Here is a 24,349-nt window from a genome sequence, read left to right on the forward strand (position 1 = left end):
TTTTTCCTCACTTATTCCAGAAGAGGTTTGCAAATCCTCTCTCAGGGACTATGCTCTCCACTTGTCACATTTACTGCAGTTTGTGCCTGTATGCATTTGTGTGATTATTTGATCTCACATTCCCCCCAAGGCTCACTTAGGGCTCATTTTCAATGTCACTGTAATGTGCCCTGTTCTCAGCATGCTGACACAGATTTCTGCATAGAGCAAGCACTTGCTGGACAATTTTGAATGAATGAATTCTAAGTCAATGAGCTAACTCAGGAATCTTAACAGCAATCTCATTAGTCTAGCCTGAGGACATTATATCCAGAATCTGTTTCTATCTGAATACATAGAATCTGAACAAAAATAGTTTTTCTCTTCACTATGCAGAGATAAATTTAGGGATGGCAGGTGATGAGAAGCAAGAAAAGACAGAGTGAGAAACATATTAAGCTCATGCAGTGTCTTAAAAATAATACTGGACAATCATCTAAAATGACAGCTTGATAATTTAACTGTTTACTGTGTGAAGTCTGATACACTACTTACCATGGTCACCCATACATGTGTCAGAATAGTTTTCATTTAGTTCTGACTACTTTCTGAAGAGAAGGGTTTTTTTTAATCCTTTAGCAGAGATATTAAGCTGAGCCTTTTCATATCACAGAGAAAAGGAGACATAGTATCAAATAGTGTGTGGAATTTCATGATTTGTTTCTTGGATTTCATTGGAGCAGCACAGGCTAGCAATGCTAGAAGCAAAAACAATCTGATGTGTTTGCTGTTCTCTTCCTTCAGAGAGCAGTTTCTTTCCTTAGCTACGCAATGGTGTATTAGTAACTTGATGACAGACTGTACCTTTAACAGAAAGGAGGATGTTTGCATTGCTCAGGATGACCATCGTGCATGTACAGGAGCAGGACATCTCTGAGGCAATACTTCCATCTGAAAGCTTGAAAGTTAGGGACAAGCGAGAACCTGACCCAGCCATATACCATGCATTCATCATTAAGCACACACAAAACACACGTAAAACAGAGGTACAATAAGAAGTGATAGGACATGGCTTGCCAAGTAAGGTTGTTCAGACATGTACCGCCAAGTAAGGTTGGTAGAAATGGAATGAATGGGTGTAAAGTATGGATGAGGAGGGATGAACACCACAAACCACCCACCCTTGCAATGTATATGTAAACATGAGAACAATATACATGTGGTGTCTCTTTGTACTCCTTAGGACAATCATCCGAGGTAGAACATCAACATGGCTGTGTGCACACGCCACTGTATACACCCAGTTCCGAAGTTACATTGCTTCTTGGAGCTATAACTCTGCCTAACTAGTGTAAGCAAACAGTTCTCTCAGGTGTAGATACAAAGGGCTTTTAAAATTTTTTTTTGGAAATAAAAAATTAGTAAATAGAAGAAAGGGGAAGGAATATTTATTGACAGTTTTGTAATGCCACAGAATGAAAACCTGTTTTAGAGAAAATGTTATTTTTAATACCACCCTTGGAAGTACAGCTTACTTAAGTTTTAGAAGAGCAGGGGTAAGTCATTTATTTAATTAAATGATGTGATTACATAATTTAAAGAATACTACAAAGGGAACAGAACCCAAGTATATTTGGGAAATGAAAGACATGCTTAAAGAAAAATTTTGGTATGGTCTCCTTCACTAAAATATTTCAAGGACACAAATCTAACTATGCTCAATGACAATTCAGTTACTATTCCTCCAAAGTCATGCATGGCTCTGTGTATCTTTCCTTATTCTCACAGACTGAGCCTCTGGGGGCCTGGGGCAGCCAGCTGCTCCATGTACTAAGCAAGCATTTCATCTTATGTCTTCAGTCTCATGAACACCATTTAAGGCTTCATAATTATTCACACTTCCAGCCGGTTCTTACTGTGCTGCGGTCCTTCACACAAGTTACTTTTTTACAGGTTTGAAACAATGCCCGTTTCACCTCTGAAAACAGGTCATCTGTGGTCATTCTTGATCAGAGAATGAAATAATGGGGGCATTAAATAGAAGAGGCTTAGAATACAATTCTTCCTCCATGGAGTTGAAAATACAATATAAAGATCCTTTATCTCAGTCTTTGGAAAGTGGGTTAGTGATGTGGGACAATTCTATGTTTTGGAATCCAAAGCCATCTCAGACCCCATAGGACATTTTTTTTTTAATTCAAAAGATTTACAATGAAAGGCAAAGAAATGTTAAAGCATGACAGATTGATACCTTCAAATGTACTAATTCAAGCATATCATATAGGTAGATAGAATATAGGTATACAACTTTCAAAGATGGGCATATTTAGAAACACAACAGAAGCCCAGTTGCTTACAGTGGAGTGAAAGACATGATAGTTGTCAGTTTTTCAGTATTTGAGTTTCTCAGAATTTCCTTCTATCTCCATTCTATCCATTCTATCACATTGAATTAATTTCCGTTTAATCCTACAGAGCCTTTCTTAAAATCCTTTACTCTCATAGAAATTAGAAAGCAATCATTTCACATATGAATACCAGTGTTGCCTTTTGCACCAAAAAAGCGAGCACAAGAAAGGAGACTAAGCCAGCCTTACCCAATGAACAAAAGTTGCATGACCCCTACGCCTGCCTTACTTAGAGAAACTACACAATGCAGTTCATAAGTTGCCTTTCAGAACTCCATTTGAAAGCTTGCTGTCTTCTATGCAGCCTCTTTTAAGACATTAATCACTACAAGGACAGTACCTTCTAGGTGTATCTCTAAATAGGTAACTGCTGATTTCAGCTCCATCTGGAATCACGGATGAATCGTGAAACAATGCCTTATCCCGGATCTGCATCTGGAAAAGTTCCTCATCTCGGGTGGGCAGCTTCTGGGTCCTGGAGGTGAGTGGTAACAGGAGGCACAGCAAACACCAGTAGAGCAGCTCCATCCTGGGCAACAGAAACAAGCTTTTCAATTAGTCCTGCAGGCAGATACTGGGGCTAGTAGGGAACTTTCTGACAAGTCAGAACTCTTCATTTACACAGAATCGGTGATGTAGCATGTGTCTCCTACACACACAATTTTGAAGCAATTCAACTGTGTTTCATTTAAACTATTTCATAACATTGAGAGTAGATTTACTAGAATCCCAGACATTAAACAAAATGTTTTGTAATGAAAGGACTTTTTTTAATGCATTAACTTCCCAAAGTCCTAAGAAAGAAAGTCCTCACTTCTTTGTGACAGAAGCCAATGGGATCCTTACTAAAGACATCCTGTGAGTGTCCAGAAGTTTGGAGGATCATCAAGGGTCAGTCCTTTCAAGTTTTACAAAATGTATGCCCATGACTGATCAGAGCCATTGCTCAGAAACCAAGTTACTAGTCACTGACAGAGTTGAACAAGCAATCCCAACCTAAGCTGTTGGGACTCACTGGAAAACAGAAATATTTTACACATTTTTAAAATTCTTGTTGAAAAATTGACTCAGAAATTTTTATAATATTTTACTTAACACTAGAGTTTCATAAATTGTTAAAAAATGATTAAAATGCTCAGCTCTATCATCTGTAAACAATTTGTTCAAAGCCACAAAGGAAGTGATTTTATTGATATCTAATTGTTACAACTAACAGAAGCACATTTGCATACAAATTTGCATGTTGAGATCCAGGACTTAGACATCAGCTGTAGAACAAGCTGCTCAGATCTTTAAGTCATTGGTCTTAACTTCCTGAAGGATCTTTCCAACTGAATTGTATTGTGGTGTTTATCACTGACTTCTATCAAGGCTCTGTATCAGTTAAAGGGCCTCACTCTCTACTGCCCACACATGTAAGGCTGCTGTTAAGAACATTGTCTTCTCGTTTTCTGTAGGGTGGCCTAGATAGGAAGAAGTGTTGACATGGTAAGTGAGGTTCAGTTCCTCTGGTTAACTGTACTATATTTTTCCTACAAAATTTTATAAAGAATTATTTCTCAGGAATTCAAGTATCAGAAAATATAAAGGTTTTTTCCACTTAAGTACTTCTTGTAGTGAGAAAGTTAAATATATACATTTGAAATAATTTTGTCTATTTTTGAAGTTCCATACCATCAACAACAACAAAAAAGATGTCTCAATGGTTAACGGTGCTTACTGTTCTAAAAGAGCCAAGTTCTATTCCCAGCACTCACATAGGGCAACTCATAACAACCTGTAACTCCAGTTCAAGGGAATATAATGCTTCTGGTCTTCTGAGACACCCACACATTTGTGGCATTCACTTGCAGACACACACACACACACACACACACACACACACACACACACAAACATTTAAAAATTTTTAGATATCTAAATATGGGTTTTGAAAACAGTAATCTTTATAATGAGGATATAAGTAGTTTATACGACAGTCGTCTTGCTCAAAAAGTTCTAACTTCTTCTACATGTTTTTGCCTGCTTTGTATCTACTTTGCCACTCGAAATGTCTGCCGTAATGGAGTTACTACATGCAATGCCCTGTTTGCTGCTTCATTACTATATTTAGTAAATGTTATGAAAGTTTTGCCTACACTGGGTTACTACATCAGTCAGAATCATTATATAGTATGAAGTAGGTCAATACAAATATAGTATTTGTATTGTCATACAAATGAAACCTCAATTACATTGCCAGAGAGGGATCCAATTTCAGGTAGAATTGGCTGAAGAATCTAAACTTTGCAATATCTCTCAAGAATGCTGTGGGTTTGTTTTTCATTTTTGTTTAAATTGTCTATTCTTACTTAGTTTCACTATAATTGAAGGAAAACTTGACAGAGAACTGAAAAAGCTAGCATTCAGTTTTATTCTTTAACTAGATGTATGATTTTAGGCAGTTCAACTGCTCTGGAACTCAGTTTTCTGGAGGGTTTTGATGGATGATCCCTGAACTCAGAATGGACAGAGATTCTGTTAATGAGCCCTAAATGCATCACCTGAACTAGATGACACTGGGAAAACACCAGGCTCCCTTGGGTATCTCTCCTGTAGCCAGGCAAGACTTTCAGTAGAAGGAGGTAGGACCTTTGACCCAAAATTTGTCCTTTCTACAAGATGTGTAGAGATAAAGGTGGAGCAGAGATTGAGGGAATGGCCAAACAAGGAATGGCCCAGCTTGAAGCTATCCCATGGGAGAGAGCCAAGCTCTGACACTGTTACTAATACCCTGCTATGACTGCAGACAACAATCTGGCATACCAATCTCCTGGGAAGTTTTATCTAGCTGCAGATGAACACAGATGTGGAGACCTGCAGCCAAACATTAGCTGAGCTTCAAGGAGTCTTGTGAAAGAGAAGAGGATAGAATTGAGTGAACCAGAGAGGTCAAGGATATAACAGGAAGACCTACAGAGTCAACCAATTTGAGCTCATGGAGGCTCACAGAGACTAAACCACCAACCAAAGAGCATGTAGGGGCTGGACCTAGGCCCCCTATGCATACGTAGCAGATGGGCTGCTTGGTATTCATGTGGATCCCCTAACAATTAGAGCAGTGGCTCTCTCTAACTCTGTTGCCTGCCACTGGATCCCCTTCCCCTACCTGGACTGCCTGGTTGAGCCTCAGTAGGAGAGGATGTGCCTATCCCTGCTGCAACAAGATGTTCCAGAGTCATGTGGTTCACAAGTGGGGGCCTCCTCTTTTCCACAGAGAATGGACGGGGTAACACAGGTTGGGATTTGTAAAGGCAGGACAGTGAGGAAGGGAGACAGAGGGAGCTGAGATTGACATGTAAAGTAAAAAAAATTATGGAAAAATAAAGATATTATGCAAAATTAAAGAAAAATAAATAAAGTCTCTCAAATACTAAGGTGACTGTCAAAGGGAACAGAAGGGACGTTGATGTATAAGTACAAGCTTATGTGAGATCCTGATAGAAGTCTACAAGAGTCAACTGAATGAATCCAAGTCAAACTCATGAAGCTTGTCCCTAGCAAACAGGGACATGGTGGGCTGAGATGGATAGGTGCCTTGTTCCTTCGGTCTTCCCTACTACTGCCTTCACTGAAAGGAAAACATGAATAGCATTTGGTATTTGTTAAGCACAAAATCAAATGTGGTTAGGGGCTGGAGAGATGGCTCAGCGGTTAAGAGCACCTGTTTTTCCAGAGGTCCTGAGTTCAAGTCTCAACAACCACATGGTAGCTCACAACCATCTATAATGAGTTCTGATGTCCTCTCCTGGCATGCAGGTGCACATGCAGATAGAGCACTCACAGACATAAAATAAATAAATAAATCTTTAAAAAATATATTTAAAATGTGCTTAGGAAGATTGCCTATTTTAACCAAATAAAACATATTTGGACATTTCTTTTCGTAGTACAGTTCCTAAACTTTGCCTCCCCAGAGGCAGTTGTATAAGTGTCTTGAGAATGTGAGGATCTGACTACTCCAGGGCAGCACACCTCAGTAGCCTCCCTGCCTGCCCATGAAGCTGTCAACTGTACAGTTCCACTAAGTGAACCTAGGCTGTCTGTTTAGGAAAGTCTGGGATGGAGAGAAGCCGCATTCCATGACTATTAGAAATAGCACAAATTTATAAATGGTAAATTCGCATGAAAAATTAATGATTTTGTACACGAAGTAAAGTTTTTTGTGTGAAATTTTTGATGAGTGAGGTCATGTTGGGGCTCAAAAAATTTTATATTTTAGAAGCATTTCAAAGTTTTTTGTTTGTTTGTTTGATTTGATTATGGACTTGTCAACCTAACATCCTTGGAGGATAAAGCCTTGGGATACAAAAGTGAGAGTAGTCACTGCCAGTAGTGAAGGATGAGGATTCCCTAGACTTAGTTGCCTCCTTCATCATCTGTGGAAGTCACAGGTCAGGAAGCCACCTGAAGACAATGGTATTAGAGCTGAGGCTGTACCTCTGGGGGATGCTAACCCAGGAATCTTGCACCTTCTTTAGATAGCCACATAACTGTGACAAACTAATTATTAGCTTGAATATTGAAATAGACTCCAACCAAGAGAAAACAGAGTTAACTTTATAAAGTTAAAAAATAAATTGGCACATAATAGTTATATACATTCAAGAAAAACAGGATGGTAACTTGATGCATGTATGTAACATACACTGATCAAATCAGAATAATTAACATTTTTATATTCTTAAACTTCTATTATGCACATATGTTGGGAACATTCAGACATTTTCTTCTAGTTCTTAGGATGCATTTACTGAATTATTTCAATACATATCGACTTTGCTTTGCCATCTTCAGTATTGTTTCTTCCATGTTAAAATATGGGATGATCAGTGAATTGGACAACCTAAGTCCATTCTCTAGAACACCAATGGTAGAAACTTCCACACAAAATAAATAAATAAAGAAAGAAAGAAAGAAAGAAAGTATGCTTAAAATACTGACTTTTGAACCATCGTGTGTGACATAATATAAATTCCTATGTTTTGAGGTTATATGCATTTTAAACTCTTCTCTGTAAAACCAGTCTGCCCTGATCATCATAATTGACATGACAAATATGATGGTTGTCAGAAACCAAAAACATATCTGGTAGAACTATATTAAGAAAATATGATATTTTAATAAATAAAAGCAGACGCTAGATCTAGATAAATGTTAGATAATGGACATGAAATAGTTGGGAAGGGGAAAGTTCCTGTGATGAATATTAGTCATTTTTTCAATGTTATCAGATTATAGACAGGATTTATTTTTAATAAAATACACTTTGAGAACGAGCCAAGAGTAATCAACCATTATTTTGCAAACATAATATGTAGAATTTAATTCATAATTTATACTCTGATCGAAAATGGACTTATTTAGAGATTGTTTAAATGGAAGTCTTAAAGTTTATAGTTCTTTAACCCATGTGTTCTCTCTAAAACTTTCATTCTAAGGATTAGCTACTTCAATTTAAAAAAAATAGTGTACAAAATAATAGGTTTTGATGCCAGACTCTCACTTACATGTTGTCTTACACTTTTCCATCATTCTAGGCACCCCCCCCATCTCTTCTCCCATCCTCCTGGCCCCTTCCTTCCTCAACTTATCATCCTGCTTTCATGTCGCTTGTGAGCAATTAGCCACTTTAAATAAACAACTGGAAAGGCATTCCTTTTCAGAGGAAGCCTTGCTAAGTCAGTCTCTAAGAACAGACTTCTAAAATTACAAAAGTGCCCTCTAATGGCATAACTTCTTTTGCTTCTCTGCTATCTCTCCATAGCCAGAGCTTTAAAGTTTGAATTCAGTAGCATTAACCAGGCCAGGCAAGGAGGTATATACATATAATCTCAGCTCTTGGGAGATAGAAGTAGGAGGGTCAGGACTGCAAGTTCACCCTCAGCTACATAACAGTTTATGGCTAGCCTAAGCTACAATGAGACTTTTTTACTCACAGAAACAAAAATAGCATCCCTCCCTTTCCCGAAATAAAACAACACAAGCCCCCAAGCAACAATAATTAAAAACTCACTTGTCAGAATTTCACTTTCAGAATGACTTCTTACATGGCCATCTGGAGGATAATGTGTGGATTGTGACCATGTGTAGCAAGGAATCTTGTTTTCCTTCTACCACAGCATGTGTATAGCTCAATCAGATGTAAAAAGTTGCCAGGATGGTTCCACATCTACCTCAAATATGTATGCAAACACATATGCAACCATGCACATGCATATGCTGCACTAAGAAAGTCAGTTGACATGGCTGTATGACGACTAACAATCCAGAAAAACTGCATGCTGCTATTCTAAATACCTAGTAGGGTTGCTGTCATGGTATGGACTGGAAGTTTCTGTTGTCTAGATCAGAGAGATGTTAACAATTCTCTGCCAATGCTTACATTGTCGAAATCCTTTCACCTTAACAGCATGCACCTTTAAATCCTGTGGAGAAAAGAAAGAATCTGGGTGTCTGGATGTCCCAAAGTCTTTGGGATTACAGGCTACAAACACATGAGATAATCTTATTGTTTGGAAGGACAATATATGTCAGATTAGAAGTTACAAAAAAAAAAAGGTTTCTTTTTCTTTTCCCCTCCTCTTCCACTCCCCCCCGTTCATCTTCTTCACTCCATTTCTGTCTCCATCTCTAGTTCTTTTTCTTTCTTTATCTGTGACTCCACCTCTATTTCTATCACTATCTCTATGTCCGTTCCACCTCCTTGATCTCCATCTCATCTCCATCATGTCTGTCATCCCCAGCTCTATCCAGCTCTTTCCTAGGAACTGTTGAGTGAAGATACATTGGTTCTGAAATATCACCTAAAGATTACCATGCATTCTATACTGATAATGATGGGGAGAGCCCAAGAAGAATACACAATAGGATCTATATTTAGTTGTGTGCTGTAAGCACATGCATATATTTTTCAGGTCAAAGTATGTAGAAATATATGCTGATGTAGAAGTGAAACTCAATGAGGAGTTGTCCTAAAGGATGAGTCTGTTCAATGCAAAATGTGGCATCTGCTGCTGCTGTGTGGTGAGAAGGCACACACTACAGTGAGGCTGATGTGATAATAGTTTGTTTTAGAACTTGGGTGCAGACATGCATCTACCTCATTTTCTTCACCTTTGCTGGACTCAGAAGAGTACAGGATGAAGTGAAGACAGGTTGTAAAGAAGAAGTCAATAAATAAGTAGATGCTTTATTTTCAATTATTGGGACATGTGTGTCTGTTTAATGGGTATGTGCACATAAGTACAGGTACCCTCAGAGGCCAGATTTGATAACATTACAATTATAGGCAGGTGTGAGTCACCTGATGTTAGTTCTGGGCTCCAAAGCCAACTCTCTGAAAGAGCAGTACACACTCTTACCTGCTGAGACACCTCTCCAGTCACAACCAATGAGGAAATAGGAGCTGCTTTCATTACATAAACTAAGGAATAGGGCAAATAATGGGAAACTGAAGATGCACCCTTTAGTCTGAGATGTTCAACATTAATTTGAAATTCTCCTTTTATAATTTTCATTTATTAATATTTATTCAATCATTTATTTGTGTATGTGGGTGCTGTCTATGTGTGGGGAGAGGTATGTCTTGGTGCATGTGTGATGTTGCATGAATGTGTGGAGACCAGAGAACAATGTCCAGGACTTAGTTTTCTCTTTCTAACATGTGGATCCCAGGAATCCCACTCAAACATTCCAGCTTGCCAGCAAGAACTTTTACCAACTTAGCCATCTTTCTGACCTTCAAATTTTTATCCTATGGATCCTTTAGTGTAGTGAAAATAAAGTCAAACTGATCCCTCTTTTCTATAAACTTGGAGAAATGCTAAATGGCCAGACATAAGCAAAGTAAAACCTTAAAGCACACTGTCTAAGCCCAAGTCCACAACTGATTCCACACGCAAACAAGTGAAGCTTGCAGTCTGACACCTAGAGCATCTACATACAGCCCGTGGGTGGACTGACCCACCTGCCAGTCCTGAGCAAACCATTGGCTTGTTAGGCGAACACTATTTACTATTTAACCTGTTTAAACAGTAATAAAAAGCAAATACACTGGATGAGGTTTTGCTATACAAATACATTCAACGGACTTTAACCACAAATTCTAACAGCAATCTTGAGTAGAAACCATTTTAAGCGACTAGAAGTCTTGCCTTTAGTATTTATAGACTATTGTCCTAGCACCATCACCAAAAGCAATGTGTGGAAGAAAGGGTCCCTCTGGCTAATAACTCTAAGTCACACTTCATCATGAAGGGAAGTCTGGGAAGGAACTCAAGACAGGAACCAGAAAGCAGTAACTGAAGTAGAGGCCATAGAAGAATGAACGCTCCTTACCGGCTAGCCTCTCATGGTTTACTCAGTTTGCTTTCTTCCATAACCTAGGGCATTCTACCCTGGGGTGACACTCTCCACAATGGGCTGGGCCCTACCCCGGTCAATCATTAATCAACAAAAGGTTCCCAAAGACTTGCCTACAGGTCAATCAGATGGAAACATTTTCTCAATTGAGTTCCCTTCTTCCAAGATGATTCCAGCTTGGGTTAAATTGGCTACGAACTAATCAGTAGACCTACTGCTACTTATGTTATTGTTGGGGGTAATCTGTAAGTCTGGTAAATAAAAACTATGTGGTTTGTGATTTATCCGACCAAGAATCTCTTACTAAGTGGCAGCATGATGTAAATGAAGACACGGAACTTCCTCAGGACTGCCACCAACAGCTCTCTTCAGTGGTGTTACTAGAATAAAGCGAACATGTCCAACTTCCCTCGATGGTAATCAAAGTCTGTAATATCTTTGTAGAAAACATGAACATATTTGTAAAGAACGGCATCAGGTGATGATAGCCATTCTGTGCTATAAATCATAAGATCAAATTCCTGGTGTAAACAGGCTGCACAAAGGATACAATTTTAAAACTCCCACATCAAGATTTACTTTATGTTACTTGAAATAAATTCAAAGCAACTCCCAGCCCCACAAAGGGAAGACTATCCTGAATGACTTGAAGAAGATGCATCTGGAAAAAATGAAATTTAATGTTTAATTACAGAGTAGAAATGCATGATTATAATTGAGTGAGGATAATTTAAGGAATGGTACTCCACAAAGATTTCTGTTGTTTTCCTTTCATGCAAATATTTAGTCATTTAAATTTCTATTATTAAACTAGAGGGCGTTTGTTTTTATTTACATCATCTAAGCTCAAGTGATAATATATTTAAGTGATTGACCTAGCTGTAAAGGAAAATGTGGTGTTGGTCTAAGGACTGGTCCTTGTGTCTGCACCAACCTGCAGGCAGTCAGCAAGGAGAATGCTCTGGTACCCTAGGGTACCAGAGCTTGTCTTTTGGATGCAATAGTCCCTTCAAGGCAGAAACGCAAAAAGTAATGTTTAAATTCCTAGAAGTGGTTTGATTTTGTTGTCTTTTCAAAGAAGAAAAATGTTGACTGAAGTTAGTTGATAGTTTGTAAAAATAAATAAATAAATAAAAGTAAAAATAAATAAAAAACAAAATAAAACAAAAAATATCCCCTGATTTGGTTGAATATTAAAGAAATTAATGCACTGCAGTTTTGGATTTCCATATGTAAAAAGAAAGTACTGCATAGGAGGCTCCTAGTGTGTCCTGTGGTGTGGTCTCAGCAGGTGACAACGGTGCTCCCATGCAAAGATGTCCTTGTGGAGACATCCCTGTTAACAGAATCTGCTGTCACTCCGTAGAGCCACAATTATGAAGGGCTTTAGAGTTCATTACCCCAGTGATTCCAACATCCTCAAGCACTTCCCCCAGTGACTGCCAACTTTCATTCTGAGGGGAAATTGAATTAATATAAAAAGCACTGTAAAATTAAAACCTGCCAAAGATTTAAATAAAGTCTCCATGCGATTATCATCCGCTCAGATCCTCTTGGTAAGAAGTTCGTGACAGGGCCAAAGTCAAGGGCATTCTAATTTTAAATGGCCAAGGGTACAGAGTCAGAACTGCTTGAGAGAAGAACACATTTTAAATTAAGTAACCTTGCCTTCTTACTGTTGTAAAGGCCAAAAAGAGCACAATAGCAACAAAAATGGCCCAAATAAATGCACCTTAAACAGCCATAGTCTTTGATGTGGGAAACCAGACTTAGTTTACCAAATGAAAGAAGATTTAAACTGCAGTGGATGGGTGACCACAAGATATGGCCAAGTCCAAGGACAGTGTGTAGGATAATGAAAAGTAACACTGAAACAAAGGAGAGGACGCTGTATCCTTATCAAAACGTCCTCTGGATGGGAGATAACTGGGTGAGTTCCTGCCTTCTCGGGAGCAGCAAATAATTCCTAGACTGAAGAGAACCTGTGGAGAGGGAAGAAGTATGCAGTTGCTTTTCTTGCTTGTGTTTGACAGCTATGCTGCTTTTTATTTTCCTGTCCGTTTGCAGCAGAATGAAAGTGGCTTCCTGTACAGTGTTCCCAAGCAGTCTATTCCCTGCACATCTCGTTCTCTGCAGAGATGACGTGGAGATGGGACAGAGACCATTAGCCCAAGCACATGTCAGCAGAGAAGAGAGACAGCAACACACACACTCAATTTGACTTCATACTTACTTCTGAGACATGAACTTACCAAAAATGAAATATGAACAAAAACTAATATTAAAAAGCCAAGTTGCTAATAAGGGCCTTGCCAATTGCTAACTTAGTACTCCAAACTGAGCTGGGTGATGAAGGGACTCAACAATGATAACAAAACAGCCTACAAATGCAAAAGCATTGGTATTTTCTCTCACTTGGGGACATATCATAAGGTGCATACTGTAGTCAGAGTAATAAATAGCACACAAATAGAAACAGGAAAACAATGTTGGCTGCTATTCATTGCCATGCAGAAAATTAGAATAGGCCTGTAATAAAGAACAGTGGTGACAGTTACTTCATGCTGAGTGTTTAGAGTGTTTCATGGGGAAAATGACATTTACATTGAGATTTAAACAGAAAGAGAATGCCCGAGAATCAAAGGCCAAAGGAAAGAGCATCCTGTACAGAGAAATGTCTGCAGCTAAGGTCCTGCGTGGGACTAAGCTTGGGGTATTGACAAAGACAAAGGTCACTGGTGGAACATAGAGGAAGAGGGAGACAGAGGGAGGCAAAACGCAGGTCACAAAAACTTCACCACCATATCAAAGATTTTGGATTCTATTCTGAATGTGATAAAAAGCTCTGCAAGTAGAACAAGTCCCTGGGCTAATCCGTGCTATCTGTTTATTTGTCTATCTGTCTGTCTATCATCTGTCTGTCTGTCTATCTATCTATCTATCTATCTATCTATCTATCTATCTATCTATCATCTTCCTATCTACCTACCTCTCTATATTCATCCATCTATCCATCTAACAATAACTCTGTATTGTTTAGGGAACCAATTGTAAGGGGAGGGTGACTATAGAAATTAAAAAAAAATCAATCTAGTCTCTTAAAACCATAGAGGCTCTAGTGGATGCCAGTGGCAGAGTATAGGTGACTTGGAGGGGAAGACAAAGAATAATGGAGCAGCTTTAGGATATGTTTTACAAACTAGATTACAGAGAGTACAGGGGAGGTGAAGACAGGATTATGGTGAAGAATTGAGGATATGATACTAGGGTGCAACCTAAGAAATCAGAGAGAATTTAATTAGGTAGAACTGACACATTGTCATAATAAATTACTACCTATCTAAGATGCAACTTTTAAATCTAATTCTTTTCTTAATTTTTACATCTATTTTTTTTTATTTGTGCATGCCACAGAGTGCATGTGGAGGGGTCAGAGGAAAATTTGCAGGGGTTAATTCCGTTCTTCTACTGTCCTTCCAGGCATCAAATTAGATAGTCAGCTTTGGCAGTCATCACCTTTATCCACAAGGCCATCTCTCCAAGCCTAAGTAATTCTTATGCCAAATAAAATGTGATGAGAATTCTATGTAGGAGAGGAAAAACTCAAGTATGCAGTGGTGACATGTGTGACCTAAAAAAAGTGAAAGTCTTGACTTCAATTGTCATAATGCAAAATAGGATCCAGAAATAGAAAAGGCTGATGAGACATACTGGGAATGCATGCACACACACACACACACACACATACACACACACACACATACACACACACACAAACACACACACACACACACACACAAAAACACACACACACACAAACAAACACACACACACACACACACACACACACACACACAAACACAGAAAGACAGAGAGACAGAGAGAGAGATACACAGAGAATGAATACTGGGAAAGAACACAGAGACCAGAACAAACACACACACAAAACACACACACACACACACACACACACACGATTGTACCTAATGAAATTATATTTCAAGTAGAGGGATGCAAAATACTCCTGGTGTGATAATTTATCAAATTTATCAAAAGACACAGAGAACCAAGAGCCCTTAAGCTGTATCTTAGCTTAGTGTATTACTAGTAAGTCAGAAACAAACAAGAAAAATGAACACAGATGTTATGAAGAAAACTGACTTGAAGCACATAACAGACCAGCTCTCTTCCTGACTGTGTCTCAACAGATAGCTAAAAACAATTAGGAGCCCACCTACAAATCCCTATGTCACTTAACTTGTACTTAGCAGCATTTTTATATAAGCAGTCCCAGTTTGAGGAATCACACAGAACAGGCTGTGTGGGGAGACATGGATCTATCGGGCTTTCTAGAACTAGATTTTCACTGAGGAAGCAGATGGCTGCCTCGTAAAGACTGGAAGGGATCAAATGCTATCAGGGCCCGAGACAGAAAAGGAGCAACTGGCTGCCTCATGGAATGGCAATGCACTGAGGGGGTGGACAGTCCCTAATGGGAAATCATGCTTTGTAGTAGAGCCAGGTGCTAACTAAGCTCTGCTGGATTGAGTGGCCTACCTGGCTAGCTATCTGACCACCTATGCTGAGATGGACTGGTCTTGGTGGGCCTCATGGGCTGAATACTGAATCCTCTGTACTTAGACACACACAACACTAGTCTTGTTTGTGAGTGAGAACACAATGACAGTTAGAATAATAGAAAAACTATAACAGGAAAGAAGAGTCTACAAAAACACACGGACTCTTCTCTCTTCTCATCCATAAGTAACAACCTTAAATCTTCACCTACTTTCTGTCAAATTCAGGTGATCTGTGTCACTTTCTCAAAAGACCAGAAACATTCTATTCTCCGAAAAGAAGGAGGTATTTAAATTATTCAACTTCAAAGATATCCCTGTTTGTATGACAAACCTGGTTTTGAAAATTGCTTTGGTGATTCTCCAGCTGTGTCTGCTAAACACATGGGCCGCATCTTCCATAACGCTTTGATCAAAGAAAGCTTTTATAATCCAGCTCCTAGTGGTGTAATTAAAAGCAAGCCCCACCAACAAGAAGAAGCTGCTTTAGAACAGCAAGCATGGTGGAACCACAGTGCTCAATGGGCAACTGGCCAAGCACTGCTTGGGTACAGAGGCTTCGCTAAGATCTGGCTGAGGAACCCTGAAACAGCAATGAACAATTCTTGTGAAGTGTTTGCACCTGTCAGACTCACACTGTGCTTAGAGAGACAAAGAGCAAAGAAAGAATTAGATTGGATTAATATGCCTATTCCAGAGAACAATGGACCCTGAACAGAAAATGGACCCACCAAAAGGGCTGGAGAACATAGGGATATGGTGGGTCTTCCAGGCTCTGAGGACAGAGAGGACAGCTGTGAGGAAGAACATCTCAGCAGGGGTCTTAATAAAGGCTAGAATAAAGAGGAAGCTATGCAAAGCTGGGGGTGTTGGAATTAGAAGGGACTTCAGACTCTGAGGAATATGGGCAGCACTGTTGGTCATCTCTCAGGTCTTATATTTAGGGATCTGTCCATATCTGTGTTAACTGCAACTACCAGTCAAGAAGAGTATTATGTGATAGAAATTTTCCCAGGGAGGCATTAAACTCGTTCCAGAGAGGGAGCACCAAAATCCAACTTGGTGCTCCAATGAGTTTTATTGGGGTTTCTTACAGGAATATGGGTGAGGGCTTACTTATAGGAGCTGAAATGACTCAAGGACAGCTTCATCATCCAAGCCCACCCCAGCATAAATGACAGTCAGCAAAACTGGAATCCTGGAACACACTGCACAGTCTTCAGGCAGCTCAACAGGTTAGAGTATCATTTCTAGATGCCTTGTTGTCTCAACCTATGGTAGTCTGCTTGGATGGTTTCTGCTTCTTTCAGGCATCTGACAGGGCTGAGTTGCCTTTGTTGTTTAGCTTCTCTGAGAACATTTTTTGCAACTCAGTTTCCTTCCATCTGAAAGGGACTCTTAGCCTTTATTGCTTCCTGTGGCAGGGAGGAGCCTACTGAATCTGATCAGTTTCAGGGACTTCCTGGAGCAGTTTTGAGTTACTTACCTTCTGACCTAAGGAGCTTTCCTGAATGATGGAATGTTTCAGTCTTGGAAGAAATGGTTTCATAGCTGTTACAGTAGGTAACACAGCCAGGAAAACAGGTCTTGGCTCAGGTCAGTTGAGGAATAATGGGCTGGAGCCAAAGCGGCTCCAAGGTCCATTACCATACATATTAGATGCATAGGGAACCACTCCCCACCCCCAACTCATCCCAAAGACCAGAAGGAAATGCAGATGAGACTAAGTGAAGTAAGATCAATATTTCCTGGCAAGACCATTAATATTAGAGCTATTGCAACAGTCCAAGGATGCCTTCCCACCTCTGGAGCCACACAACAAAACAGAGCTCTGTAGACTCCAGGAGTCTCGGAATGGCAGCAAGATGCTGCTCACTTGTACGGTTTGATATCTAAGCCTTCTCTGTACACGTCAGTAAAGCAGCTTGTGTTTGGTTCCTATTGTTGGTCGTCTGCCCCAGGGGCAGGGTGCTCCAGAAGTAAATAAGGCAGAATCACAGTCTTTGGAAGAATCCTGAATTTGATTCTTATTGTGCTATCCCATCTCTTTTGAATTGTAAGGCTTTTTATATGGATTTTTTTCCTCTATAAAAGTGCTCTTATGAGACGTAAGCCACAAGTTTATGAGCATAAATTTTTTTTTATTTACCTTGACATCCTTAGGTGGTTATTTTTAGTTTGCTTGCACAAAATGGTCACAGAATATTTGCCAAGTTATAATGTCTGCCTCTGAAATGCTAATATCAAAGACCAAAGCAATCTAGACTGTCTCCTATCAGAAAAATCCCAAATGTTTCTATGTGTGAGAGGAACTTAGGGATGGTGGCTTGCTAGAGCCTCTCAGCTCAATCTGAACTTCAGACCCATGCTCATTCTGATCACCCAGCAGTGGAAAATGGCATAGTGGTGACTTCTAGTTAGGCTCCAAAGTCAAACTCGAATCTCCTTCTTCTGGCAGAGCATCCCTGTGCCATTATGACTGTAGGGAAGGTGTGGCCCTGCTCTGAGCCTCAGAGTCCAGCATTAGATCACGGAGGTCCTTACTAGGCAGCTGGAGGAGTGAGATGCTGTGTTAAGGGAAGAGTGTGCCTCACTCACAATAGTCTTTGAAGCTATCAATTGAGAACATCCATGCTCTGTTAACCATCAAACCTTGCCAACCCACCTACTTCATGTGTCATTTCTCCTACCCAAATGGCCAATGCCAAAAATTGTCAATGTATTACTTTGCTCTGGCCTGTTTGTATACTCTGCACAATATTCACATGATAACCATGTTAAAAATTTGTTTTGCCAGATTGTTTTCCATTACGGTGAAGCTAAAATCCCAGTTGTATGGGGGCGTCTATTCCTCTAGCTCCTACTCACTCTGAAAAACTCATTTCTCCAACTTTCTCCCACTCTGCTTTATACTCCCAGCACAGGCTAGTCCTGGGCTACCACACTTTTAATTATTTCTCTGGAGGCACGTACCTTCTGTAAGAACATTGATAACAACAGGGAAATTCATTCACACACTTTTACTGACAACCATCTTAAATTCTGTTTGTATATATGAGATCCCCAAGTGTTCAACAGCTAATCAAGCTGATTTTGTAGGAATACATAAGTTAATGAAAATGAGAATATTGAAATGGGTTCCTTATTAAATAGAGCTATTTCACCAAGTAATAACATGAGCTGAAGAGAAAAAAAAAGGAACGTCTGCTTTTGACAATTTTAAAATTTGCCAAATGTACAACAGATTGTTATATGAACCTGAAGTAGCTTAGAAGCATATCCTTAGTATTTTGAGGTACATGTCCAGAGGGGCATGAGGAAGATGACCCAGATAAGTGCTAGAAAGATGTGTCTTTTCTCCTAAAGAACATAGAAATACTCTGGCAGTAAATAGAGCAGTATTTATATGGGGAGTGGCTATTTTTTTCCTTTGAAAATGTATTGGAATACATTCTGATCTGAGGAAAGAAGTATCATCTTCCCAAACTAACAGACGCAAATCATCTTGGTTAAGCAGGTCTGGGGTGTGTCCTCAGACTGGTCCTGTAACCTAAGGATGCTAATAACTCCTGGGCTGCAACAAACACTCAGGTATAGATGCTTTTGTCCCTCTGAATCTTTTGATTTTCATGAATTTTTATTTTGAAACTTTCAAAATATTAATCTCTATCATCTTCTCAAAGTGAGTAAAATAAAGATAATGAATGCTGTAGAGACTGAGTAAATAAATGGAAACTTTAGATAGTTAAAATTGGTGAAATTCTAAATTATTGTCTCTAGAAAAAAGGAGAGAACGTAGAAATGTGTCTTGTTACCTTTTTAAAAAAGGAATTTGAAAGTAATAATTGTTAAATATATATTTTTCTTTTACAGAAGTCCGGCCCCTTTCCCCGAACAAAGGCACATTTTGGAAAGATGAGATAATATCCTCCGAGGAGGAAGTTCCGGGCCTCCTAGTCGTTTAGAGAACCTGGTGCGAACACAGCTCTCTTTTACTTTCTCTATTTAGCTCTCTCATCTAGCTCACGTCCCGCCTCTCAGGTGAACTCCTTCCACATCTTGTTTTCCCATCCATTCAAGACCAAAATCTCCTACAGATTTAAGTCTAGGCCTGTTCTGTGTTCTTTTTCATCCTTCTCTACCTTTCCCGCAAATTTCTGTTCCTTCAAGTTTGGAGAGCTGAAAGGCTGTCAAAGCAAAGTGAAAAGAAAAGGAAAGAAAAGAAAAGAAAAGAAAAAAAAAGAAAAGTGGGATGAACATGTGGTAAAAGATCCGAGGTGCGGAAGAATTGGCCAATCCTTGAACTTGAGTGTAACTCTGAACCTCAGACTTCATTTCCTCATCTATTATGGAGACCAGGATGCCTCAGATTAAACAGGAATGTTTTTAAATTAAAGATGCTCTCGATTTACATACGTATCATGTAAATGTACCTGCTTAGACTAGCTGTACAAATGGAATCTTTTTCCACACACTGGGGACTGGGGAAGAAACCCAGGACTTTATTAACACTAGGCAAGCACTCTGCCACTGAGCATCAAACTGGATTAAATAAGAAAAGACATGTTTTTACCATATTCTTAATAAATGCACATAGGAGGAGTTTCAGAGGCGAACTGATCTATCTTTTCTGGCCTACCTGTCGTGTAAATGGCTATGTCACTATTCAATTAGACACGGTATAGAAGCAGAAGGGTCAAGATACTAGACGTGTGTGTGTGTGTGTGTGTGTGTGTGTGTGTGTGTGTGTGTGTGTGTGTGTTTGTAACCATGGATATGCTTTTTCCTCATCATCAAACATGACATAATTGTACGTAATAGAAGGTCAAAAGGGCTCAGTTTTCACAGGAGAGCTCTTCCCTGCAGCTTCATCTACATCTGTGCTTTAAAGCTTACAGCCTATGCTCTCACTCATCCGACAGAATAAAAATGATATATGTCCTTGTTTTTCCAAAGGAAAAAGTAAATTCCCCTAAGTATGTAACTTGGATTAAAAAGCTTTTATGCACTTAAAAGGTACTTTTAAGTTTAATTTGGAAAACCCTTTGCTTGAGGATTTCATATATGAAACTATTGGATTTTGTAAAATCCACCCCCTCTATCTCTCCCTTCTAGGTCTTCGTTCTCCTCCCCAGTTCTTCCCTCCCACATTCATTTGCACTTTAAATCCATTAAGTCCGTTCATGTTATCAGTTTGTGTAATGGTGTAGGGCCATTTGCTTGAATATGGGTTGCCTGTCAGGAGGTCACATCTGAAATAATCTAATTTTCCCTCCCACAGCAACTGTCAACTGCCAATAGCTCTTCATATTGGGGAGGGGCTGCACGAGTCCCCGACCACCACTGATGCTGGAATTTTGGCTAGTTTGATCTTATGGAGTTTTAGAGCATTAAGTCATACCTGATACATGTCTTAGTACATTTCTATCATGACCGGAAGACACTGTCACAAAGGTCCTCTATTATACCTGGCTCTTACATATTCTACCATTTTTTGTCTGTGATGTCCCTAATCTTTGAGGTTGGAACAAGTGATATAAATGTCCCACTAGGGTTAAGGACTTCACAGTCTCTTATTTTCTGCATTTGGACCAATTGTAAGTCTCTGTATCAAATGCCATATATTGCAAAAAGAAGCACCTGTGACAAAGGTTGAGAGCTGCACTAATTTATGGGTATAAAGGTAAATGTTTAGGATAGGGATGAATACTATGTCCATTTAGCTAGATAATGGTAGTAAGTTCTTTTAGGAGTCTATGGCCTATCCAGATACAGGTTCTTAGCATATTGAAAAGAACCTGCCTGCCCTCCATTTTCTGCTGCAAGCCTTTAATCTAGTTGGAAAAATCATTGGTTACTCCTATATTTGTGACACTATTATACCAATACATATATCTTGCTGAGGCTATTCACTATCAGAGCTTGCATGGGTCATAGCTAACTGATGACTTTTCTCCCCTAGTAGCACCTTCCAGCACTATGTAAACCTCTCTAGTAAAGATGAAGCTCCCAGGTCAATGACAGATGAATTGCTTTGTATCTCAGGACTCAAGTCTATGGTGTCTTCAACACCACAGGGTCTTACTATCAAGTACCGGATAGTAACTAAGAACAACACGATAACCTGTTTGTATTGGTTTTGGAAGTCTGCCCACTGGTTAACAACTTGAAGGGAAGGAAATTATTACACAGAGCATTGGGCTTCTTTGACAGCATAGGACATTTGGGAGAGGCATTATCCTCTCGAATAGAGTCACTTTATTTAAACTCTTGTTTAACCACAGACCTGACCTACCTTTAGTCCTATGTCTTAAGAACACTACAGTTAACAGAATAAAATATCTGCTGAACTACTAAATACAATTAATTTGCAAGAGGTTGTATTTTTGTTTTCCAGTGATAAAGTTACTATACAAAACTTAAATATTTCAATACTGTAGACTATATGTCTCAAATAAATGTCCAACTAATTTTTCTAATCCCAACATTTCTTATTAGTTTCTACTTACTTAAAACAATCATTTTATTTCTTACCTCCCCGATGAATTCTAAGGTATTTGAATTTCTTTGTCAATTATACATACATGTATATGAATGTTCATATAAGACCACACTTACATAAAGAAACGCAGAGAACAAACTCAAAAATAGCATGTCTGGCAGTACTCATGTAGACATTTACGTAAAGAAACACAGAGGACAGACTCAAAAAAAAATAGTGATCTGGCAGTACTCAATACCCAGAGACTTCCAAAGCTGGTCAGTGAGAGCAAAGAGGAGGAAGAAGAAACAAATAGAACACCTTCCAGAATCAATTTCCCAAATACTCGTGGATTAACAGCAACTGAAATTTGCTATGCCTGTCTCCACGGAGCAGCATGTATGAAGACTTATTTGCTTTGATGTTGGGTAGGGGATGTTGAAGATTATGTCAGAATGCACATGCTTGGAGGTCATTTTACTTTCAGTTGATTTCCCTTGTCTAAAAAACAGGCTAAGTTTCTAGAAAGATAGGTATGAATCAACATTTGTCTATTCACCGTGGATACCTTCTATGCTATCTGGAACCAGAAAGACTACTTTTTACTTTCAAACTAAAGATAAATTAATCATAAGCAATTAATTTTTTTCTTAAAAGTATTTAACAAATCATCCCTAAACCAAACAAAACATTTAGTAGACAGCACACCACTGTGATCTTGCAACCTAAGCTAGAAATATAATTTTTAAATGTTTTACTTTTATTTTTTTGTGCATAGGGGGGAAGGTGTTATGTACACATGTCTAACATGAAAGTTGCTAAGCTTCATCCTCTCCTTTCACTATGTAGGATCCCAGAATTAGCACCCAGGGCCTCAGATTTTATAAGAAAATAGCATCCCCGAGTCAATAAATATAAAAATGTGCAAAGTTTATCTATACAAATTAGTTATTAATTTCAACTCAAATTTTGTAAAATTTTAAAAATCAACTTTGCTAGAGAGCCAAGGAATTAGTGCTATGTTTAAAAGTTCCTGTGAGTTTGTGTGTCTTCATTGAGCTGACGCCTCAGACTTCCTATTAGCAGGAGGATGTTACAGAAATCAAGGGACATGAAAATGTTTTGTAAACAACCAATCTTATCTAGAAGACTAATAATATTAATGTGTAAAAACATTGTCATCCATGCTTAAAATTCAAAATACAGGAACAACTTTAATATCAGTTAATAACTGACAACTTTGTAGAAAACCAAATTTTCAAGGAAAAGCTCAAAATGCAACACATAGTTCATGAAAAAGTGGAAAGTGATTTCAAACTGTAATATATTCTTATAATCTATGATTTCCAATTTTGTGTTTTAATGGAGTGTGTGTGTGTGTGTGTGTGTGTATGTACGTATGTATGTATGTTTCTTGTTTATTTACTTCATTCTGGTTTTTGTTTGCTTGTTTTTGTTTTGTTTTGCCTGTTTGTCTTCTAAAGAGAGAGTTGGATAGGTACAGAGGTGGGGAGGATCTGGGAGAAAATGAGAGAAGAGAAACTGTGATCAGAATGAAGGGCATCATTAATTTAATGAGGGCATCAACCAAGCATGAGGTCATTGTATTTGTATGTGTGACCCATGAAGATGACCAAGAGATAGAATTATTAGCAAAGGAAACTACAGGAAAGATAGGTTGCTCAAAAGAGAGAGAGAGAGAGAGAGAGAGAGAGAGAGAGAGAGAGAGAGAGAGAGAAAGAAAGAAAAGAATGCACACACACATACATGCATATATGTTCAATTCTCTAAATTTCAGTGTTATATTGTCTCTTTTTCACTTGGTTTTATCCTTTCAGATCTTAGCTTATAATTTTTATTATTATAATTATGATATAATTTTATTGTTACTGTTGGGGTATTTTTACTATTATAGAAGGCCCTGAAAAATAAATTTCCTTTTAAATTAATAAAAAGCTCTTTTTCCTTTTATCTCCACCTTGGTAACAGCTGGGCAGGGACACTTTCCTCATATCACTACCTCTTAGCTCATTTGTTAAGGGAGAATCCTGCTACTGATGCTGTGAGTGTCGATAGCTACTTAAGAAGCAACTTCATTTTTCCATAAAACCCATTAAATTTTCATAACAGATTCCCACAAACTTTGAACAGTCACCAATAAAGCAAAAAAACAAAGCCAGCTGCCCATCAGGGAGCCACCCCCCTGCCCCTGATCTTTGTCACTATTGTGGCAATAAATGTCTCTTCAATTAGTTGGTCCATGAATGTCAGAATCTATCCCAACCCAAACCTTTCAATAATGAAGTCCGGCGAATGTTTACACTTGATGAAACTGACTACCACATGACATTTAGAGCTATGGGAAGCCATGTAACCACACGCTGCTACATCTCTCCCATTCAAACTATACTTAGTATACGGGCTTTAAGATGAATTTTAAAGCTAAGATGGATCTTGTATGTTTATATTGTGCAAATTACCCTGTATGGTACTATGAGATA

General features: G+C 38.8%; 1 protein-coding gene across 1 annotated transcript in view; it reads right to left on the bottom strand.

Annotated features, from left to right (window-relative positions):
- Positions 1 to 24,349, bottom strand: part of Ndnf (neuron derived neurotrophic factor) — a 37,129-nt gene that overhangs the window by 6,452 nt on the left and 6,328 nt on the right. Inside the window, exon 2 of the mRNA XM_032906372.1 lies at positions 2,728 to 2,916. Within this exon, the coding sequence (XP_032762263.1) occupies positions 2,728 to 2,915 (188 nt within the window). The 5' untranslated portion in view covers position 2,916. The remainder of the gene's footprint in view (positions 1 to 2,727; positions 2,917 to 24,349) is intronic.

The sequence above is a fragment of the Rattus rattus genome, chromosome 6 (assembly GCF_011064425.1).
Source record: "Rattus rattus isolate New Zealand chromosome 6, Rrattus_CSIRO_v1, whole genome shotgun sequence".
Classification (NCBI taxonomy): Eukaryota; Metazoa; Chordata; class Mammalia; order Rodentia; family Muridae; genus Rattus; species Rattus rattus.